The sequence below is a fragment of the Cuculus canorus genome, chromosome 4 (genome assembly GCF_017976375.1).
Source record: "Cuculus canorus isolate bCucCan1 chromosome 4, bCucCan1.pri, whole genome shotgun sequence".
Classification (NCBI taxonomy): Eukaryota; Metazoa; Chordata; class Aves; order Cuculiformes; family Cuculidae; genus Cuculus; species Cuculus canorus.
The window spans coordinates 1,686,299-1,710,264 of record NC_071404.1 but is presented as its reverse complement, the minus strand read 5'-3'; the positions used below and the strand labels follow the sequence as shown (position 1 = coordinate 1,710,264).

General features: G+C 48.4%; 1 protein-coding gene across 3 annotated transcripts in view; it reads left to right on the top strand.

The window, feature by feature from the left end:
- The window catches only part of EXOC6B (exocyst complex component 6B), a 363,401-nt gene that overhangs the window by 265,431 nt on the left and 74,004 nt on the right, over positions 1-23,966 (top strand). For all 3 annotated transcript variants that reach the window (XM_054065132.1, XM_054065131.1, XM_054065129.1), the window contains one exon: positions 3,925-3,998. In XM_054065132.1, coding sequence (XP_053921107.1) covers positions 3,925-3,998 — 74 coding nt within the window. The remainder of the gene's footprint in view (positions 1-3,924; positions 3,999-23,966) is intronic.

Genomic DNA, 23,966 nt, shown 5'->3' with positions numbered 1-23,966 from the left:
AGTGGTGGTTGCCCCATCCCTGGAATTGTTCAAGGGGCTTGGAGCCACCTGACCCAGTGGGAGGTGTTGCTGCCCATGGGAAAGTATTGTAACTGGATGATCTGTCCCTTCCAACCCAAACATTTCTATGATTCTAGGATTTCACTTCTTGGATATCACGTGCCCAATGCAAAAATGCAGTGGAGTGTCATGTATGTTCTTTTGATGAGAATTTGTGTTCAAGATAACATTTCTTCGTTGTGTAACCATTGTCGTTGTGCGGTGTTAAAGGGCAGCATCACTTCATGACTCTCTCAGCCTTCCACCCATACAGTTTATAGGATCATAGAATGCTTTAGGTATGAAGGGACCTCAAAACCCATCCAGTTCCACCCCCTGCCATGGGCAGGGACACCTCCCACTGGACCAGGCTGCTCAAAGCCCCACCCAACCTGGCCTGGAACACCTCCAGGGATGGGGCAGCCACCACTTCTCTGGGCAACCTGGGCCAGGGCCTCATCACCCTCACAGTAAAGAATTTCGTCCTAAGATCTCATTTCACTCTCCCCTCTTTCAACTTGAACCATTATGGCTTCAGTTCCTTAGGAAGAGATCTATAAAGGTGATCTGCTAAGGAGCAACTGTGTCTTGGGATGGACTCTGTCTCGAGTTCCTCGTGAGCAGATGACAGTAGTGATAAATTCACGAGTCTTGTGAAAGCATTCTGGAGTCACAGGCGTTTTTTCATGAGGGTTTGACACGTGTGCTTTCAGGAAGATCTTAAATTTCACAACTCCATGTATGCTTCTGCATAGATTTGTCACAGCTGCGAAGCTGTCCTATATACAATAGACATTCACTTTCATTGCGGTCCTTTCAGGGTTTCATTTTCCACTGTTTCACAGAATCATAAAAGATTTGGGTTGGAAAAGACCTTAAAATCATCCAATTCCAATCCCCCTGCCATGGGCAGGGACACCTCCCACTGGATCAGGTGCTCCAAGCTCCATCCAACCTGGCCTTGAACACCTCCAGGGATGGGGCAGCCACAGCTTCTCTGGGTAACCTGGGCCAGGACCTCCCCACCGTCACAGGAAAGCATTTCTTCCTAAGATCTCATCTCAATCTCCCCTCTTGGAGCTTAAAACCATCAGTCCTTGACCCATCCCTGCTCCCCCTGATCAAGAGCCCCTCCCCAGCTTTCCTGGAGCACTTTTTGGTACTGGGAGCTGCTCTAAGGTCTCCCCAGAACTTTCTTCTCTCCAGGCTGAACAACCGCAATGCTCTCAGCCTATCCTTGGAATGGAGCTTCTCCAGCCCTCAGATCATGTTTGTGGCCTCCTCTGGACTCGCTCCGAGAGCTCCATGTCTTTGCTGTGCTGAGGACTCCAGAACTGAATGCAGGGCTCCAGGTGGGGTCTCACGAGAGCAGAGCAGAGGGACAGAATCCCCTCCCTCGCTCTGCTGATTCCGCTTCTTCGGTTGCAGTGTAGGATACGGTTGGCTTTCTTTTTGTTTTCTTGACTTTCCTGAATCCCTTAGGCACAATGATGGATGGTTTCTCCTGGTTTTGATTTATGCTTTCCCTCTCCGAAATCCTAAAACAGTCACGTACATCTTTTTTTTTTCTCTTTTGATTTTTTATTATCCCTCTCAAGTCGTAGCGTTGGATAAAAGTAACCGTTTGACAGCCGCGTTTGGTATTGTCCTGCAGCAGTTACCCCTAGAGTGATCACTACGAAAATGAGTGATCGTTTCAATCTAAGAGCTCTTCTGGCATCTGAAGATATTAAAAAGCAAAGCTGTGGATGTCTGAAAACTGGCGTCTGGGCCCCTGGAGGTACCTATGTCTCCACTGAAGGATGTTCTCCATCTCAAGATATTAATGGAACGTGGAGCAAGAAAGCTGACAAATAACCCCTCTCTAGTCTCCAGAAATGAGGGAGATGAGGAACAGGGCTAAATCCCAGTGGCTCCTCATTCGTCTTTGTCGTTAGAGCCATGGGGACTGCTCGTATGACTGGGCTGCTGTAGGAGGTCCCTAAAAATAGGGCTGTGATGGTTGTTTTCCTTCTTTTGTGACATTTGCTTGAAAATGAGATAATTTTTTGAAGGAGAAGCATTCAAGGAGAAGACCATCTGGCATGAAATGACTCTGCTTAGTGTTTAAGGACAGGACAGGATTTGTCCTTCAGTACCTCTGTGCAGTCACGGAGATAGAAGACAAAATCATCCTTCCTTATTGCCACACCATCCTTAGTCCTCAGCTTTGCGGAGCCGCAGGAAGTGCTTTGAGTGTTCTTGTATGGTAAAAACCAGCATAGTTGGCCAATAATGGGCCACATGGACCTTAAAAAAATGTAGTTTGGTGTCTGTTTTCCCTCCCTTCTTCCTTTCTGCCTTTGCACTTCTCAAGAAAACATTTTATTCCAGCGTGAGCATCTTTAGCATCTGCAGGAGCAACAAAATTCATCTGAAGGCACAAAGACTCAATGTCTTTCACAATGTTGAGTTGTGGCTTCACAAATTAGGTCCTCTCAGTGATGAAAAGCTCCATGGGAGCAGAGGTAATGCTGTTGCTTCCATAGTGAGAGAGGGTGAAGATGAAGTGAGGTTGGAGAACATCAAGCTCAGGTGTATCTTCAAGAAGGACGTTGAGGTGTTGGAGCGTGTCCAGGGAAGGGCGACGAAGCCGGTGAAAGGTTTGGAGAACAAACCTTATGAGGAGTGGCTGAGGGAACTGGGATGGTTTAGTCTGGAGAAGAGGAGGTTGAGGGGAGACCTTCTCATTGTCTACAACTTCCTGAAGGATGTTGTGGCGAGGTGGGTGTTGGTCTCCTCTCCCAAGTAACAAGTGATCGGATGAGGGGAAATGTCCTTACGTTCCAGCAGGACAGGTTCAGATTGGATATTAGGAAAAATGTCTCCACCAATAGGTTTCTCAGGCACTGTCCAGGGAAGTGGTTGGGTCACCATCCGTGGATGGGTAGATGAGGTGCTCAGAGATGTGGTTTAGTAATGGACAGGTATGGTTGGACTCAATGATCTCAAAAGTCTTTTCCAACCAAGCGATTCTATGATTCAAAAGACACACTTGAAGTCATTGGCTTCATGAGCTCTATCAAGAAAAGCTCTTAAACGGCATGGAGCAGCCAACGTCCTCTAACATGGATTTGTTCAAGTCCCCTCAGTGGTTTTAGACTTGGTTTAAATAATGGATTAGAAGAAAAATAACTGACTTAAGTATGAACTTCTGGCCAGATTACACTGGAAGGAGGTAGATGTGGCCCCGGAAATATTCTCTTTGCTTTCGAAGCCAATGTTATTCACTTGTCAGATGTCTTCATCCAACATAAATAAATATGCCGCTTAATGGCCGTGATTCTTCCCATTTGGGGTGACTATGCTGGCAAGAGCTCGCCCTACCAGATAATGCAAATAATCCGCTGCCGCGTAATTAATGATGCGGCTGGGCATATTTTTTTGATGAATGCTTATGGAGCCTGGTGACAGGCGTGAAATTAGAAAATTCCTTCAGCGCCCGAAAATATAAATAGCTTTCGGAACTGAAAAGAGTTTCACAGCTGAAGATTTTATTGTGTCGAGAGGAAAAACTTTTCCACCCCCCCATCCCCCCTTTTTTCTTCTCGGCGAGTTGTTTGTCCATTCACAAAACAAATACTCTGAAGCCCAGTACGGCTCATGGGAATAAATTTCAGGTCGAATTAGTACAGTTTCCTTGCTGTCAGGACGGTGGAATTAATGGTGTTTTGATGACACGAATTTTGAAGGGCGAACAAAGACACTGAAGGGAGGGAGACATGACTCCTTAGAAGCACGGTCCTCCTCTCCCCCAGCCTCTCTTGTCTTCCCTGTCATCCGTCTGCCAATCTCCCTGTCCATGGTTAGTTAAAGGCGCTTTTTATCCTCTTTTCTTTCCCACAGAGTTTGCCAGATCCGGCCCAGTGCCTGGGTTCCAAGGGGACACGCTGCAGTTGGCCTTCATCGACTTGAGACAAGTAAGTCTTTGTGTTTTTGTTTTTTGTTTTTCTTTTAAGATGTGTGACTGAAGACCATCAGGTCTTAAGGGAAGGGAGAGGAGGGGAAACGGCGTCGGTGATTTACGCCAGAGACCTATATTTTGCGCCCCCCTCCTCCCCCCTACGCTCGAAGCCACCTCCTTATTGAGCGCTCAGGAGTCTTGGAGATGGTGGAGGTGAAAAGGGCTGGTGGTACGGGGGCAAGAAAGAAAGCCATGCCTGACCCTGGCCGATGGGATCCATTGTGCTCCCGTTGGCTTCTGCAGACGCGGCAAAAAGATAACTCGGCGACTCTCCCGGCTGACGCGAAGCAGGTGGTGCTAACAGAGAGAGCAGTGATGCAGAGACCGCCCGCCTCGAAGACTTTTGTTCATAGATAATGCCCACAGAGACGTTTCGCGAGGGCGAAGGCATTTGCATTCGGGCTTGTGTGGGGAGGCTATGCCTGTGTGCGCGCCCGTTTGTGTCCGTCTTTGGCTCAGTTCTCCCCCCCTTCCTTGGTCCTCTCTTCCGCAGATGGTCCCCGGCCATGAATGACAAAGTGGCTCTTGGGGAAGATGATTGGGGAAGGCTCCACCCATCGGTGCCCACCTCTCGAGGGGGCTCCCTTAGAGCCAAGTTGACCATAGCAGGTACTGAGGCATTTGTGGGGCTTGGCAAAGCGATTTAGGGCAAAGGGCCATTGGAACGAGTCATTTGTTTGAGGTAGAAATGGGCATTATTGATACTAGGCTGGGGGGAAAAAGTGAGGTGGTCCTGTCATCTCTTGGCACGTAAGATGGATGGGTTGGATAGAAAGTCTGAATGAAGTAAGACTCAATGACTGATGCTTCTCTCCTATTAAAACAATCTTTTTTTGTCTGTTAAACCCCCCTGGCTTTGTCCCTCCTGCCATCATGATGCAGTGCCTCTTGTTTTCAGGGTTGATGTCGTTTGCATTCTGAAAACTTTCGGGTGCCGAGGGTATTTCTTAAATCTGCATAATCCCTTGTATCGATCTCCTTAACCACTGGGACTCTGATTCATGCTGGAGCCGCTTTTAACCCGCGAGGGTTTGAGAACTTGTCTGAATCCAATTGATGTGCGGGGAGCAATCCGTCATCCCACGGCACTTCTAGGGAGTAGCAATAAGTTTAATAACGTTGAGACGTCGCGTGTTTGCTTTTTTGGGCTCGGATCTGCCCGGAACGGCCAAATCGGTTTGTGAAATGGTCAAAATAGCTACACGAGAAAGGTATCGCCACTACGCGTTGACACTTTTATCTTCATTAGCTTCTTGGCACTTTATGGACTGCAGTACGCGACGCGCTCGCAATCTCCTGGGTATAAGGAAATGTGGAGGCTTTGGTCTTTTTCCAAGCACGAAGACTTGAATGCAGGGATTTTGAAGTGGAAAGCTGCAGCTCTTTGGAGAATGAAATGCCTTAAGTGCGCTCGGTGAAGTTCAGCTGGTCTGAGCCAGGGCGTTAGCAGGGAAATGTTTGTATGGTTCATAAGTGCAAAATGCAGCCAAATGAATTCAGCTCGGGTGAGGAGAAAGCTGAACGGTAGCCCTCTACAAGTTCTTCCACCTCTGTCAAATGGTCTTCTTTGTCCACGGCGTTTTCTTTGTTGTTTTGGAAGGTAGTCCCAGTTTTGGGTATTTTTTTCTTGTATTTCGTAATAATGGCTTTTCTGAATGTTGCAGGGAGAAATGGGAGATTGTAGAATCGTGGAATGGTTTGGGTTGGAAGGGACCCCCAAAGGTCATCAAATTCCAACCCCCTGCTTGAAGGAGAAAAATGCAACGTCACGGAATCATAGAATTGTTTGGGTTGGAAGGGACTGTAAAACTCATCCAGTTCCAACCTCCTGCCATGGGCAGGGACACCTCCCACTATTCAGTGGAAGATGTTTCAGTATGAGCTGTGACGGAGCAGTTGTAGGTAAGAGAAAATATTCAAAGTAATATGGGATGATTAAGTTTAAGAGAATGAACACGATTTATTATTAGTACCACAAAATATCAAATGGTAGAAACATGTAGTGATTTGGTTTGTGTCTTGGAATACAGGTCCTTGTAGTGGAAAATGAGCTGTATGAGTTCCGCCTTGTGCAGTGTAAATGTAAGATCCCTCTGTACATTGAAAGCCTGATTTTCCCCTTGTGCTCAAGGAAATTGGGGGCGATTCCATCATCGTATGGTAAAGAGGAAAAGAATCAAGCGCAGAGAATCAAATCTGTATCCTGAGCAGACAGGAGCTTAAAGAGGGACTTTTCTTCCCGTCTTGGGACAATAAATACCTTTAATGAAGTGATAAAGTAAACCAAGACGCATCTCAAATCCTTCTGTAAGAGCTCTTTTATAACAAGGGTCTGACAGTGATACTCAAATATTCAGGGCTTTACAAGGAAGCAGGAGTTGCTTTTCCTCCTTAAACTTGATTCTACGCGCTCAGTGCTGGGTGTTAAGAAGCTGAAATGAATTTAATTCATAGAATCATGGAAGGGTTTGGGTTGGAAGGGACCTCAAAGCCCATCCAGTTCCAATCCCCTGCCATGGGCAGTGACACCTCCCACTGGATCAGGGGCTCCAAGCCCCATCCAACCTGGCCTGGAACACCTCCAGGGATGGGGCAGCCACAACTTCCCTGGGCAACCTGGGCCAGGGCCTCCCCACCCTCACAAGAAAACATTTCTTCCTAAGATCTCGTCTCAATCTATCCTCTTTCAGCTTAAAACCATTCTCTTTGTCCTCTCTCTGCATTCCTTGATCAAAAGCCCCTCTCCAGCTTTCCTGGAGCCCTTTTCAGTACTGGAAGCTACTCTAAGGTCTCCCTGGAGCCTTGTCTTCTCCAGGCTGAACAAGCCCAGCATTAATTCCATCAATAACCTTGCTAAAATGTGGAAGACAAATAATTTTGCCTTCTGCATCTTCCTTTCAAAACTGACTTAGGGGCTTCCGTCCAAACACCATTGAATGTCTAAGTCCCACCTAAGATCTCCAGGAGCTTGCAAATCAGCCCCAAGCCTGCACATGGAACAAGTTCACTCTTTCTGCAGCGTCTGGCCAGCTGGAAATGTTTTAGATTTTATTGTAAGAAAGTTGGTTGAGTGGGAAGGTTTTATGTTTGTCTGTGAAGACGCTGCAATCCACAGCCACGCTGATCTCTCCTAGAAGCCAGATCGACGCTCGTGGCCGCCTGCCAAGGAAAATCTGTCTCCAGCACTCGAAGAACTTCACTCTGGGCTGTAGCGAGGGAATGTCCTCAATGGATTAGAGCTCCTGACTCGAGGCCTCGCTGTCTGTCTAGCAATTTATAAATCCTGTGTGTTGAATTAGAATCTTAGAATTATTAGGTTGCAAAATACTTGCAAGATCATCAGCTCCAACCATACCTGTCCACTACTAAAGCAGATCCCTGAGTGCCTTATCTACGCAGCTTTTAAACCTCTCCAGGGATGGGCACTCCAGCACCTCCCTGGGCAGCCTCTGCCAGGGCCTCAGAATCCTTCCAGTGAAGAAATTTTTCCTGATGTCCAATCTGAACCTGCCCTGGTGCAACTTGAGGCCATTCATCCCATCACTTGTCACTTGGGAGAAGAGACCAACATCCACCTCGCTACAACCTCCTTTCAGGCAGTTGTAGACAGTGATGAGGTCTCACCTTAGACTCCTTTTCTCCAGGCTAAGCAGCCCCAGGTCCCTCAGATGCCTCTCACAACCTTAGTTCTCCAGCCCCTTCCCCAGCTCCATTCCCTTCTCTGGATGCGCTCCATCCCCTCAATGTCCTTCTTGGAGTGAGAGGCCCAAACATAACCCAGGATTCGAGGTGCAGTTTCACCAGTGCTGAGTCCAAGGACACAATCCCTTCCCTGCTCCTGCTGGCCACGCTGTGTCTGATCCAAGCCAAGATGCCGTTGGCCTTCTTGGCCACCTGGGCCACTGCTGGCTCACGTTCAGCTGCTGTCAGCCAACACCCCCAGGTCCTTCTCCTCCAGGCAGCTTTCCAGCCACTCTTCCCCAAGCCTGGAGCTGCACAGGGTTGTTGTGGCTCAACCACAGGACCCAGCATTTGCAAAGTGCCTAAGAACCCTTTCTTTGAAGAACTTTTTCCTAACGTCCAATCTAAACTTCCCCTGATGCAGCTTAAGGCCATTCCCTCTTGTCCCATCACCTGTCACTTGGGAGAAGACACCAACACCCACCCCTCTACAACCTCCTTTTAGGTAGTTGTGAATGGCGATAAGGTCTCCCCTCAGCCTTCTCTTCTCCAGGCTAAAATTCCTGAGAATTCCCTCTGCAAGTGCAAACTTCAGCATCAAGGAAGACGGGCAGGAGCCTGTCTTGTTGCAGGCGGACGTGCAAGGCATGAGGACAAGGAGGTTCCACTCTTCCGTTGCATCGTTTTCACTTCTATTTTGTGGTTTTAACGAAGGTTATGAATTTGAGCATCAGCTCTTCCAACCCCATCAGTGAGGTTGAGACAGGCAAGTGCTGTCGTTGGGTGGGGAACAGCTCTTCCACTTGTCCAATAGCGAAACATTTAATGCATCTTTTTACTGCGTTCGAAAGCCAGTTGTGGTTCTTGTGGGTTTGTGTTGGATGCCGGCCAGCTGGGTAATGAGAGCTCTCTGTCTGATGCATTAATTTTTCCTGGTTACCTTGGATAGAGATGCTTAATAAAAGAGCGTTCCCCTTAGGAAGACCCTCCATCCCTGCTCTTTGCCCCATTTTTCTCTTCATACAGCTTTCCTGTCACACCTGCATAATGACTTTAGGGCTTTTGTTATTCAGAAGATGTGAAATATAAAGTTAAGGCAGAGGGTTTAGCCTTGAGATGTGGGATTGGATCTGTCTTTGTGTCCATCTCCATTTAATGATTCTCTGATTCTATGCAAGTTTGTTCCCACCAGGCAGGAAGCTCTGGGTTGTTGTTTTTTTTTTTTTTAACTTGTTTTTCATATTTTGTGGTTAAATGTGGTTTCCCTGCCCTACAAAGTCAAATTATCTGATGAGCAGTGTGAAAACAAGACGTTGGGTGAGCCTTGGAGCCAGGCCTGAGCCTGCTGAGAGAGGAGCTGCCAGTGCCATGAGTGTTCAGTGGCACGGAGAGAAGCTGGTTAGATGTGAAACTGGTTTGGCTTATTTTCCCCTACTTGTTTTGCTGGTAGACGCAACAGAAGTTGAAAATCTTATTAGCAGGAGGATGAATTAAGTTCTCTATCTCGACGAGGTGTCTCCGCTTCGCATGTACTTGCTTGCGTCTTTGGAGCACGGGTTTGTGTCATAAGAGACGTCGCAGACAGAGTCACTGCTGCGTTAATCATTGGATGCAGTAAGGCAGGGATGGAGAGGTGACTCATGGGTTCCAGATCATCTGTTTCCTTGCTGATTGCTCTTTCCCATCGCCAGATTGTTCTGTAGGCTGCCATCCCCCTGGTCCTACCTTGCCCATCATCTGTGGCTTCTCAACTCTGTTCTGTAGGCTGCCATCCCCCTGGTCCTACCTTGCCCATCTGTGGCTTCTCAACTCTTTAGGTTCTCCCAAATGCCCGTTGCAGGACTCTAACCAAAGGCTGCAGCGTGGAGGATCCATACACATTTTTGTTTAGAGTAGCGCTATCGTACATTTTGGTTTCTGGTCATCTTTAGTGTTTAATGTCCTTTGCAAAAGGACTTCTACCATAGAAAGACACCAATTCCATTTTACATCTCGCCTCACATTGTGTGTCCAGAGAAGGATGGTGGAGCTGGGGAAAAGGCTGGAGAACAGGGGTTGTGGGAGCAGCTGAGGGACCTGGTAGTCTGGAGAAGAGGAGCTTAGGGAAAACCTCATCGCTTTCTACAAGTCCCTAAAAGGAGGTTTTAGCGAGGTGGGTGCTGGTCTGTTCTCCCAGGTAACAAGAGATAGGACAAGAGGGAATGGCCTCAAGTTACACCAGGACAGGTTTAGATTGGATATTAGGAAAAATGTCTTCACTGAAAGAGTGATGAAGCATTGGAAGAGGCTGCCCAGGGCGGTGGTGGAGTCATAATCCTTGAAGGTGTTCAAAAAACATGGAGACATGGTGCTTTGGGACATGGTTTAGTAGGCGCAGTGGTGTTGGGCTGACGGTTGGACTGGATGATCTTAAAGGTTTCCTCCAACCTTAATGACTCTGAGTCGTTCCTTTCCTTTTAACTGCGTCCCGTTACTCCTGTGGTCACCCTGTGTTTTATCCAGGCTTAATAGTGCTTGCTTTAATTATTTAACTCTTCCACCTTGGCCTCTGCCACCTTCTGCTCTTCAGCTGAGCTATCTGAAGCTCTTCACTAGCTCTCCAGAGTGGTCCTACAAGCCCTGCCTGGAGCTGCCTCCCAGGCGGTGTCAACCAAACTGTTGAACTTCATTAATCTTTCATTGCAAACGTTATCTCCTTGCGCACCGAGGAAACGAGGTGTGAGGACACATGTTCCAGTTGCAGCCTTAATTCTTAATTACCGAGCAATGATGGGTTTGAGCTGGTTTTATCATTACCCTTAAATACAGGGTTTTGCTGTTAAGATCGTATCTCCAGGCTATTAATTATGTTTTTTTGCTCCTCTCCGAGTTCCTTCCACTGATCGGTATCTTTTGGATAATGCATCCCCCGTTATTAATCATGTTCATTATGGTTGTGCCTACGGGCCAACTAATAACTGCCCATCTTGCTGGGTCTTGTGCAAACACGAAGACCTGGAGAGTCTAAACAGGCGGTGGAGACCAGAAGAGGCGGATGAAATGCGTCTGACAAAAGGCTGAAAACACAGCTGCCTGTTAAATGGTATTTTCTTTCCTAAAACCAGTGAATTGGGGTCCTGGTGGAGGAGAGGCTCATCATGAGCCGTCAATGTGTGCTCACAGCCCAGAAAGTCAACTGTGTCCTGGGCTGCATCCAAAGCAGCGTGGCCAGCAGGGAGGGAGGGGATTCTCCTCCTCTACTCCATTCTGGTGAGACCCACCTGGAGTCCTGCATCCAGTTCTGGAGTCCTCAGCACAGGAAGGACATGGATCTGTTGGAGTAAATCCAGAGGAGGCCACGGAGGTGACACAAGGGCTGGAGAACCTCTGCTCTGAGGCCAGGCTGAGAGAGTTGGGGTTGTTCAGCCTGGAGAAGAGAAGGCTCCAAGGAGATGTTAGAGCAGCTTCCAGTTCCTGAAGGGGCTCCAGGAAAGCAGGGGAAGGGTTCTTCATCAGGGATTGCAGGGGCAGGATGAGGGGGATCAGTTTTAAGCTGAAAGAGGGGAGATTTAGATGAGATTTAAAGAAGAAATCTTTCTTGTGATGGTGGTGAGGCCCTGGCCCAGGTCGCCTAGGGAGGGGGTGCACCCCTCCCTGGAGCTGCTTAAGGCCGGATTAGGTGAAGCTTTGAGCAACCTGATCCAGTGGGAGATGTCTCTGCTTGTGGCAAAGGGGTTGGACCCGGATGGTCTTCAAGGTCTGTTGTAGCCCAAACCATTCCATGGTTCTAATAAACCATTTGGACCTTGATTAAACGCTATCTCAGGGCAGTTATGACCCATGCAGGTAGCAGGAGATGGTTTGCGAGCTGTATTGGAACCTTCTGAAGGTTGAATGGGCTTCAACAGATGGGCACGTACTTGCAGGCATCCTGCACCTCTGGTGGTGCTCAACCGGTTCAGCCTACTGATCAGGGAAGGTGCTCTACGTTGGAGACCCATCCTGGATGACAGATAGAGGCATTTTGTGTCCTCTCCAGTACATCTTTATGCAGATGCCCATGGAGAAAGGCTCAGGCAGGGATCGTTGGGCAGGGATTGCCCATGGAGCTGGGCAGGAATCCTCTGGGCGGTGGCTAACCCTGTGCACCAGCAACTACGTTCCATGGTCTTGGCCAAACCACTTTGTTTCTTAGACTCAGAGTGTGGGGGTTTTTTCAGTGCTCCAAACCCAACAGGGTTTGGAAACGGCACGTTAAGTACTTTATTTCTTTTTCAATGCTATCTGACTCAAAAAGCATGAATGCTTCAAAGTTTGTCCTGTAAATCCAGAGCAAATCCAGATGAGTCCATGGAGATGGTCCAAGGTCTGGAGCACCTCCTGTACGAGGCCAGGCTCAAGATTCGACCCCTCTATTCTGCTCTCATGAGACCTTATCTGGAGTCCTGTGTCCAGTTCTGGAATCCTCAACATAAGAAGGAGATGGAATTGTTGGAATGGGTCCAGAGGAGGCCATGGAGATGATCAGAGGGCTGGAGCACCTCCCATACGAGGACAGGCTGAGAGAGTTGACGTTGTTCAGCCTGGAGAAGAGAAGGCTTCAAGGAGATCTTATAGGGACCTTCCAGTACCTGAAAGTGCCTACAGGAAAGCTGGAGAGGGGCTGTTCACAAAGGCTTGTGGGGATTGGATGAGGGAGAACGAGTATAAACTGGAGAGGGGCAGATTTAGGCTAGACAGAAGGAAGAATTTCTTCACCATGAGAGTGGTGAGACACTGGAACAGAAGTTGTGGCTCGGAGAAGTTGTGGCTGCCCCATCCCTGGAGGTGTTCAAGGCCAGGTTGGATGGGGCCTCGAGCAGCCTGATCTAGTGTAGGTGTCCCTGCCCATGGCAAGGGGGCTGGAACTGGATGATCTTTAAGGTCCCTTCCAACCCAAACTATTCTATGATTCCATGATTCTGTGGTTCTATGATCCAAGTTACTCCTCGCTGTGCTCTGCAGAAATGGAACGGGGAGAGGAGAAGACACACACTCAGCTCAGACTGGATTTAGAGCCTTAACTCCGATTTTTCTTGCTTTGGTGGGTTTAAGCTTAGTGTTTGTATAAACACAGCCTTTTGTAGTTCACTTCGATTTAATTCGCACTGATCCCAAGTCCCGTTCGGCTGCTCGAGCTCAGTCAGAATCCGTCACTTGATCCAGAAGGATGTTTTGGCATGGTGAGGAATTGAAAGTGCCTGAATGCTCCCCGGAGCCTTCAAACAAAAAACAATCAAGAGTGCAAACATATTCTGTTAGCACTTCTCTTACGCAGGGAGCGCTGCCTGGGTTTCTTTCGTTAGGGCACGGCCAGGGAAACTGTGGAGCCTGTCGACACTTGGCCAACTGGAACAATAAAGTCAAACAAACAATCAAATCCTCTTTCCTTCGGAGATTTTCAGGCTAGACAAAAGAATTGAAGGGAGGAAATGAGGAATAGGCTTTTTTACCTCATGGCTGGGTGTTAAATCCATAGAATCATAGAATTGCTTGGTTGGAAAAGACCTTTGAGGTCATGGAGTCCAACTGTCTCTGTCCACTACTAAACCAGATCCCTGAGCACCTCATCTGCCCGGCTTTTAAACACCTCCAGGGATGGGGACTCCACCACCTCCCTGGGCAGCCTCTGCCAGGGCCTCAGAACCCTTTCCATGGAGACATTTTTCCTGATGTCCAATCTGAACCTGCCCTGGTGCAACTTGAGGCCATTTCCTCTCATCCTATCTCCTGTCACTGGGAGAAGAGACCAACACCCACCTCACTACAACCTCCTTCCAGGCAGTTGTAGACCATGATAAAGTTTCCCCTCAGCCTCTTCTTCTCCAGGCTAAACAACCCCAGGTCCCTCAGCTGTTCCCCATAACCTTTGTTCTCCAGACCCTTCCCCAGCTCCGTTTCTCTTCTCTGGACACTCTCCATCCCCTCAATGTCTTTCTTGGAATGAGGGGCCCAAAACTGAACCCAGAACGTGAGGACCCAGTGCTGAGTCGTGCTGATCCAGACAAAGATGCTGTTGGCCTTCTTGGCCACTTGATGCTAAGAGATATCAGGTAAACAGTGCACCAGGCTGGTTTCGATGCTGAAATGAGAAGATGATGGGGTGGGAGATACTTGCTCTCCCCTTGGTTGGTGCTTTAGTCTGTGCCATCTCATGAACTACTGGGCTTTTCATGCTATAATCACCCTGAAGTTGGGGTTGGTCCTATACCTCCCACACCGCTGTGTCCATCTATCGAAGTTAACATGGAAATTTTGGGCTGATGGTTGGACCGGATGATCCTGGAGGTCTTTTTCAACCTCAGTGATTCTATGAAATGACATTTTTCTTTCCACCGGTGTTTGCTGACAGCGGTTCAGGAAATCATTATGCAACTATTATGCCTTTGTCTTGTTTTCATATATATTTTATGGTAAAACCAGCAGCGCAGCCACTCAGGTGTAACTCCATGAAGAACCTCAGCAAAAGGAGACCTTGCTCCAGAATGGGAGCACGTTTTAGTTGGGATTTATTCTTCCAAGACTCAACTGTTGACTCTGCCTTCTCCTGAGCACCTTCAGCCCTGGCTGCTTGTGGTCCGTCCACCCTGGAGCAGGTTGCTGTTACTTCAGGCATGTGCCGTGGGGCATGACTAGCAAGAGGTGGCCCGTGCTGGTGGGAGGAGACATCTCCTCCCTGCTGTGGCCTCTAATTGCAAGAGGCTATGAGACAGTCATCCGAGCGGGGAAACAGACACCGCTGGAGCTCTAAGGCCTGCTTTCACCTTTAACCTGCTGATTGAGGCAGGATTGATGGGGAACAGAGAGGGCCAGAGGTGGTTGCCCTTCACCTCAACGTCCCCGCCTGTGAAACCCAATCCACTTTGGCAATCTGGGCATGCTTGGGAGCTGTCACTCTTGAGCTGACGAGGAAGAGCCATCCATAAAGAAGCCTTTATGGACCTGCCTTTCATGACATCCTAGCTTCACCTTGTGCAACACAGGGGTGTTTTTTTTCCCCTCTGAGTGCCCCTGTTGCTACTGTGAAAGCGAAGAGTTGCTCCGCTTAGCTGCTGGGTCTCCCTGGAAGGCGTCAGCTGGACCTCGGTGGGTGGTAAAGTCAGTTTTGCAGAGCAGTCTTGCCTTTGAAGCTGTAATGAAACAGGATCCCAACGCATCCGTGTAATTCTTCTCCTTGGGATCTCTCGAGTGCAGCTGGATGGCTGGGTTGTTGTTTGAGAGCAAGGAAATAGCTCTTGGAAAGCCTACTGTGATGTTTGGCTGGTCAAGCAGTCAACTTTATGAAATAACACACGCGAATCAAAAAGCCGTCAGTGGCATGATGGACATCTGAGGAGAGGAAACAGGACAGCACTGCTGGTGCTTTTATCCGTCAAATAGAATAATAGAATCATAGCATGGTTGAGGTCGGAAGGGTCCTCAAAGCCCATCCAGTTCCAACCCCTGCCATGGGCAGGGACACCTCCCACTGGATCAGGCTGCCCAAACCCCATCCAACCTGGCCTTGAACACCTCCAGGGATGGGGCAGCCAATTCTCTGGGCAACCTGAGCCAGGGCCTCCCCACCCTCATCAGGAAGAGTTTCTTCCTAATGTCCAATCTGAATCTTTCCCCTCCCAATTTAAAGCCACGATGACTTCTGCTGCAAGGTGGTTGTTTGAGAAGCCTTTGGTACTCCGTGTCCTTCAGGAACGAGGTGTTAATTGCCTCTCAGATGACCGATCCCAGAGCAGTGTGGTTCCTCAGGGTAGAATCATGGAATCTTAGAATAGTTTGGGTTGGACGGGACCTTAAAGCTCATCTCGTTCCAACCCCCCTGTCATGGGCAGGGACATCCCACAAAATGAGAGCGCCCAAGGCCCCATCCAAGAGGTTATTAAATGAAACGAGGTTTGTGGGGAAAGACAAGCAACTCTTATGTCTAAGAGCCCTATGAAGGAGATAAGATGGAGAAGGACCTTGAACTCTTGATGCTTCAAGCCAAAGTAGTGAAGAGCAGGTGCAGGAATGACAATAGTACTGGACCTTTGGAAGAAACCTGCAGAGAGGAGGTGTGTCTTCAAGATAAGCTGAGAGTTGGGATCTCAGGCTTGTGTTTTAAGCTGACTTTAATATCATATTTCTGCCAACATGAAGGGCAATGAGGCTGGTGAAGGGTTTAGAGGGAAAGCCATATGAGGAGCAGCTAAAGTCACTTGGTCTGTTCAGCCTGGAGGACACTGAGGGGAGACCTCATCACAGTCTACAGCTTTCTCACAGAGGAGGGAGGAGGAGCAGGCGCTGATCTCTTCTCTCTTGCCACCAATGATAAGACACAAGGGAATGGCAGGAAGATGGGCCAGAGGAGGGTTAGGTTGGACATTAGGAGAAGGTTCTTCACCCAGAGGGTGGTGGAACAGCTCCCCAGGGAAGCAGTCATGGGCCCAAGCCTGACAATATTCCAGAAGCGTTTGGACAATGCCTTCAAACATACAGTGTGAATGTTGGGGTTGTCCTGTGCAGGGACAGGATCTGAACTCAATGATCCTTGTGGATCCCTTCCAACTCAGGACATTCAGTGATTCTATGCAGCTCCATCACTTGATGTGAACGTCCTGCGCATCTTGCACAAAAGCATCAGTCCTTTGCGGTTGTCATTTTTGTTGATGAATTGACAGCAAGGTGGCACTATACAGCAAGGAACATTACAGAAGGATTTATTTCAACTTTTATATTAGTTTTCCCCCAATCCCATGATAAAAATAGTAATTTTCATTGCTGTAAGTTGCGTTGATTCCAGGCCGCGTGTGGTTGTGATGGAATGGATAAAGGGACTATTTTCTAGGCTGGTTCATTAAGAGAGTTTATGGATTGATCTGGTGATCATGGGAAGCTTCGTGCTCTTGGTCTACATTGGTGCTTCAGTGTTGAAGTGCAATTTTCCTCTAGAACAAGATGGGAACGGTCCAAGTGTGTGAATGTAGATGCTGATAACTGTCGTAGAAGCCCAGAAGTATCTTAGATGTCCACAAGTGACAGGCAGGATGTGGGCATTCAAGGGACCTCTGCCTTGTGGGAGCAGCAGCTGATGGATGCCCTTAAGAGTCTAAAATAACACTGGCAGAGGCTGTCCAGGGAAGTGGTGGAGTCCCCATCCCTGGAGATGTTTAACAGACGGGTAGATGAGGTGCTCAGGAATTTGGTTTAGTAGTGGACAGGTACGGTTGGACTTGATGATCTCAAAGGTCTTTTCCAGCCAAGCGGTTTAAATGGGAGGGATTTAAACAATGTGTAGGTGTCTTGCTTAGAGACGTGGCTTAGTGGTGATCTTGGCAGTCCTGGATTAACTTTTGGACTCGATGCTTTTAACGACCTTTTCAAAATTCTATACTTTTATGTATCTTCGTGCCCAGTCTTGAAGTGAAGAACTCTGAGATATCCTTGGTTGACTTTCTAGCTTTCAGGTTGACTTTGCATTGTTGCCCAGTAGTAAAATGAACTCTTAATCCTGGAAAAGCATTGAACTTCACCAAAGTATCAGAGATTTAACATGAATTAGGAATCTGGTGTAACTATTAGAATGAATATCCTCATTATTGCCTATTTTTCTATCTATCCAAACCAATGTGGGAGTTGCACCACAGTGTGTGAGATCAGCAGAGCGCCGAGAGCTCTGTGTGCTACAGTACCTGGGGAGGAAGAGGAAGAGAGCAATTAGGCTAATGGTCTCTAATTGATAAAGATTGAGGTGGTCTGACCACCAGCACAGAGGAACAACAGTTTTCTGCTGCAGGGCTTGTTGGAAGATCTGGCTGAAGGGGAAACCAGCCGAAGGCACACACATCCCCAGCATAAGAAGGAGATGGAACTGTTGGAAAGGGTCCCGAGGAGGCCACGGAGATGATGTGAGGGCTGGAGCACCTCTGCTGTGAGGATGGACTGAGAGAGCTGGGGTTGTTCAGCCTGGAGAAGAGAAGAGAAGAGAAGAGAAGAGAAGAGAAGAGAAGAGAAGAGAAGAGAAGAGAAGAGAAGAGAAGAGAAGAGAAGAGAAGAGAAGAGAAGAGAAGAGAAGAGAAGGCTCTGAAGAGACCTTAAAGCAGCTTCCAGTACCTGAGGGAGCTACAGGAAAGCTGGGGAGGCACTTTTTCCAAGGGCCTGGAGTGATAGGATGAGGGGTGATAGGATGAGGGGTGATAGCTTTAAATTGAAGTGGGAAATTTTGGGTTAGACATTAGGAAGAAATTATTCTGCTTCCAGGTGGAGAGGCCGTGGCCCAGGTTGCCCAGAGAAGCTGTGGCTGCCCCATCCTTGGAGGTGCTCAAGGCTGGGTTGGATGGGGCTTGGAGCAGCCTGGTCCAGTGGGAGGGGTCCCAACCCACAGCTGGAACTGGATGGGCTTTAAGGTCCCTTCCAACCCGGACCATTCTGTCATTGATTTTATGTGCCCATGTATAATAATCTCTTCGTCCGCCTTCTCCTTCATTCATTTAAATTCTCCTTCTCTCTCCAGCCCCGCCGCAGGCCGTTCCCGAGGGGGTGGCTTTTCTTGTAACAGCGAGCTGGCGTCAAGTCTCGCCGATCGATACTGTGCATGCTTTGAGCGTTTCAATTACCACCATGGTCTGTTGGTCTTGGCTTAGAATCATAGAATCCCGGTGATGAAATGACACTCGATCTGGAGTTTGCCAGATAGTGTAAACAAGCACATTAGTTGGACCGGATAGGCATGATAATTGCAGAGCCAGGTTGTTGCTTGAATGGATCCATTAAAGGGACCTTCAGGGAGCTGCATCATCCATTTAGATTGCTGCAAAGAAAGGACAGAGCACAGATAGTGATAGAATAGAATAATAGAATGGTTTGGGTTGGAAGGGACCTCAAAGCCCATCCAATTCCACCCCTCTGCCATGGGCAGGGACACCTCCCGCTGGACGAGGTTGCTGAAAGGCCATCCAACCTGGCCTTGAACACCTCCAGGGATGGGGCAGCCACAACTTCTCTGAGCATCCAATTCCAGTTCCTCACCACTCTCATGGATGGAAGATCTTTCTGCAGAAGAGTGAAACCCCAAATTCATTCTTAACTTCTCATTGCTGAGCTTGTGCCACTTGCTTGGTGTGATTTGAGATGTTGGGTTGCTTGGAGAGCCCTTTTTGTTGCTTCATGCTGTAGAAGAGCTGTGGGTAAAGGGGGTGAAGTAGTTGTCGCTATTGATTATGTTTAGATGATGAGATCTTAGGAAGAAATATTTTCCTGTCAGGGTGACGAGGCATTGGCCCAGGTTGCCCAGAGAAGTCGTGGAACACCTTGAGGTTTTTAAGGTGAGGTTGGATGGGTCTTGGAGCAATCTGATCCAATCGAAGGTGTCCCTGCCTATGGCAGAGGGGTTGGAACTGGAGGGGCTCTAAGGTCTCTTCCAACCCAAACCATTCTATGAATCTATGATTGAACAATTGAACGCTGCAGAAAATGAGTAGAGTTTTATGTCCTCCTATTCCAGGGCTCAGGTCCCTCATTGATCCTCTGGAGCAGTTTTGACTGTTTGCAGATGGTGGGGGTGAACATTTTAGTTGCTTTAAGAATTTTCATGCTTTGGAACCAAGTGAGTACCAGAAATGTGAAAATTCGGAGGGGAAATCCCTGGGAAAACAGGGGTAGATGTGGCACTTTGTGATATGGCTTAGTAGGCATGGTGGTGTTGGGCTGATGGTGTGACTTGATCTTAGAGGGCTTTGGCAACCTTCATGATTCTATGAGTCTCTGAAAAGCTGCACACAGCATGGATTTGGAAAGGTCTGACTGAGGGGAGATGTCAGGAGATCCTGATGTTTGTTCTCTGGAACGCATTCATGAGGCTCGAGAAACAGCTCATCATTGAGGCAGAAGGTTTTCAGGACATGGTTGAGTTATTTTGACTGAAGTTTGAGAATTCAGTTATAAGAATACATTCACAGTTTTAAGAGCTCGTAGAGTCATGGATTGGTTTGGGTTGGAAGGGACCTTAAAGCCCATCCAGTTCTAGTCCCCTGCTATGGGCAGGTTCACCTCTCACTGATTGAGGTTGCTCAAAACTTCATCCAGCCTGGGCTTGAACACCTCCAAGGAGGGAGCAGCCACAACTTCTCTGGGCAACTTGTTCCAATGCCTCACTACCCAACACAGGGTCAATGCCCAGAGATCTTCTCTGGAAAAGTCTTCCAACAGAATCAGTTTTGGAGGTGTTTTCTTGGCACGTTGTAGAACTGCACAGTGCCACCATTCACATCTCCACAAAGCAGGCTGAAAAGAGTGCCAATTAGTTTAAAAAAATGAGCTGTTGACCAGCTCTGATATAGAAGAAAAACCCAAATACTATGATATTAGATGTCTGCTGGCCCAACTTTAATCCAACTTAGAATCATAGAATCATAGAATCATAGAATCATAGAATCATAGAATCATAGAGTAGTTTGGGTTGGAAGGGACCTCACAGATAATCTAGTTCCAACCCCCTGCCATAGGCAGGGACACCTCCCACTGGATCAGGCTGCCCAAGGCCCCATCCAACCTGGCCTTGAACATCTCCAGGGATGGGGCAGCCACAGCTTCCCTGGGCAACCTGTTCCAGTGTCTCACCACTCTCCTGGTAAAGAAATTCTTCCTTATATCAAGCCTAAATCTGCCCCTCTTCAATTTATACGCATTCCCCCTCATCCTATCACTCCAGGCCTTTATGAATAGTCCCTCTCCAGCTTTCCTGGAGCCCCTTTCAGGTACTGGAAGCTGCTCGAAGGTCTCCTCGGAGCCTTCTCCAGGCTGAACAAGCCCAACTCTCTCAGCCTGTCCTGATATGGGAGGTGCTCCAGCCCTTTGATCATCTCTGCAGCCTCCTCTGTGCTGACTGGGATGGCGACGACTGGATTCTGTGCGTCACCAAGTGCCTTCGTCTTGCTTGAGCAAATCCCGCGTTCATGAAATAGGGTGGTTTAGCGCCGTGCCTCTGGTCGTGTCGGTTTTGATTAGTCGTTCCACTGGGGTGGTTGGCCAGTCAAAGTTTGGGCCGTGGCTTGGGTTGATCAGACATAGAGGTTGCCGAGCTTTTGTTTCTGGAGCGTAGGTAGGAGTTTTGTGTCCTTTGGCACGAGACCTCTTGTGAGAAGCAGATTTGTTTCAGTTCTGTGATTTTCTTTGTAGCTTCCCATGAACCGTCTGGCTCGGTCGCCTTCGATGGGTGCTGGGCTGGGTGGGGCTGGGAGTTCCTGGCGTTGGAAATTCAGGTTGGATGCCCGTGTCTTTGAATTTTCTTTGAAGTGTTTGTATGTTTTGAGCACCCTGACGTGCCGAAGATGGAAAAAAAAAAAGGGTCTGGCTTTTGCTTTACGTGGTATCAGCCAGACAGAGAAGGAGCAATAGGCGTGGACCATGCTGAGACTCACTTGGCGTCTCCCCATCCTCCTGTTCACAGCAGTCGCATCTGCCCAAGTGGAAGAGTAAATACTCCTCCAATCTAATCACGTTAAATGTTCCAGGCTGTAATACTTTAATTCAGTTGCTGACATGAGGACTGATGGGGAAATGATGTGGTAATCAAGAATGACAGCGATGGTAGATAGGAATCTTTTGTTTCACAGATTAAGTGAACCTGAGGAGATAGTCTTGTTGGGTGTGCCCCATAACCAGAAATAGTCTTCCAGGCTGACTCAGAGCACAAAGCTACTCAGGAAAGTTGAGGCTTTCTGCAAATGGCTTGACTTGTTCCTGATCCAGACCTGTTAGTGGCCTCCAGGAGATCCAGGCCAAGCTCAGAGGCATCTATGGTTCGACTCGGTGGTCATAGAATCGTAGAACCGTAGAATCGTAGAATGGTTTGGGTTGGAAAGGACCTCAAAGCCCATCCAGTTCCAACCCCCTGCCATGGGTAGGGACACCTCCCACTGGATCAGGCTGCTCCAAGGCCCCATCCAACCCGGCCTTGAACACCTCCAGGGATGGGGCAGCCACAGCTTCTCTGGGCAACCTGGGCCAGGGCCTCCCCTCCCTCATTGTGAGGAATTTCTTCCTAATAGCTAATCTAAATCTCACCCCTTCCATTTTAAAGCCATTCCCTCTCATCCTATCACTCCAGGCCCTTGTAAAAAGTCCCTCTCCAGCTTTCCTGGAGGTCCTTTCAGTACTGGAAGCTGCTCTAGGGTCTCCCCGGAGTCTTTTCGTCTCCAGCCTGAACAACCTCAACTCTCTCAGCCTGGCCTCATAGCAGAGGTGCTCCAACTCTCATATCATCTCTGTGGCCTCCTCTGGACCCATTGCAACTGTTCCATATCATCCTTATGTTGGAGATTCTGGAACTGGACACAGGACTCCAGATGGGGTCCCACGAGAGCAGAGTAGAGGGCAGAATCCCCTCCCTCACCCTTCTGGCCACGCTGCTTTGAATGCAGCCCAGGATACAGTTGGACTTTCAAATGTAAATGATTCTATGATTCTAAATGCTATTACATTGATTTGAGTATACTATAAAGAAAAAAAAAATTGTGAAGAATCCAACCATATCGTGGGCTGCATCCAAAGCTGCGTGGCCAGAAGGGTGAGGGAGGGGAGTCTGCCCCTCTACTCCTCTGTTGTGAGACCTCACCTCTCTTCCTGTGTCCAGCTCTGGAGTCTTCAGCACAGGAAGGACATGGATCTGTTAGAGCGAGTCCAGAGGAGGCCACAAAGATGATCCGAGGGCTGGAGCACCTCCCATATGAGGACAGGCTGAGAGAGTTGGGCTTGTTGAGCCTGGAGAAGAGAAGGCTGCAGGGAGACCTTAGAGCAGCTTCCAGTACCTGAAGGGGATCCAGGAAAGCTGGGGAGGGGCTCTTGATCAGGGAGTGCAGAGATAGGACAAGGGAGAGTGGTTTTCATTTGGAAGAAGGAAGATTGAAACAAGTTCTCGGGAAGAAATGTTTTCCTGTGAGGGTGCATGATGTCCAGAGAAGTGGTGGCTGCCCCATCCCTGGGGATGTTCAAGGCCAGGTTGGATGGAGCTTTGACCCATCTGATCCAGTGGGAGGTGTCCCTGCCCATGGCAGGGGGGTTGGAACTGGATGGGCTTTGAGGTCCCTTCCAACCCAAACCATGTTGTGACCTTTCCTTTGTGGTGATGTGGAGCCATAGGGTTCCAAGGCTGGTTTTACTCTGCTCCTCTTGAGGTTTCAGCTGTGGACGGGGGAGGGAATCCTCCCTGGAATGCACACCCTCTGTGGAATTGCCTTTCAAAAGTGTTGGAAAACACTCGCTTCTGCGGGAGTAGGAGCTCAATGGAACAACCAGTTCTGTCCTCAAGATGCGCATTCCAGAATGCCAGTGGAAAAATAGAAGGCTGGAATTTGCTTCGTGTTTGAGGTTAGTTTGAAAGGAGTCTGGTGCTTTTATTGAGAGTGGTTTTATATAGCAGCTCTCGGTGGGAAGAGTTTGTCTTTTATATATTTAGGATCAGGGATTTCTTTCAGGTCAACCTGAGTTCACACAATTTTATCTTCTGCCTTGGTGGAGGAAGGTGTAATTTGGATTGACTTAGCTCCAGACTTGCTGTATGACCTCTCGGAGCCCTTATTCTGTATGGTTATGGAAGCAGGTGGATGTGCAGATGTCATTTCCCGGTTTATCCACTTGGAATGGGTGAAAATTTTCCATGAGCATCACCTGACATCCCAGATTCTGGTTGCCTTGAAGAGAAGCATTGCTCATGGACCTTATTACAGACTCTATAATTTAGGGTGTTTAAATATCCCTCTGACTTTTAGGTACTTGGAACTATCTCTGAAGGCAAGAGGAAGCCTCCAGCACAAATTTCTCTCCAGTAGAGTATTTTTCTTATAGATTATTCTTTAATATCCATGATGAGAACATTCTGCTCTCATAAAGAGACAGCACAGCTTCAGTAGTTCATAGAGAGGATCATAGAATCATGGAATGATTTGGGTTGGAAAGGACCTCAAAGCCCATCCGGTTCCACCCCCTGCCACGGACAGGGACATCCCACTGGATCAAGGCTGCTCAAAGCCCCATCCAACCTGGCCTTGAACACCTCCAGGGATGGGGCAGCCACAGCTTCTCTGGGCAACCTGGGCCAGGGCCTCCCCACCGTCATCGTGGAGAACATCTCATGTAAGTCTTCCCTTTTCCAATTTAAAACCATTGCCCCTCGTCCTATCACTCCAGGCCCTTGGAAAAAGCGCCTCCCTGACTTTCCTGGAACTTTTTTTGCTACTGGAAGGCCACTCTA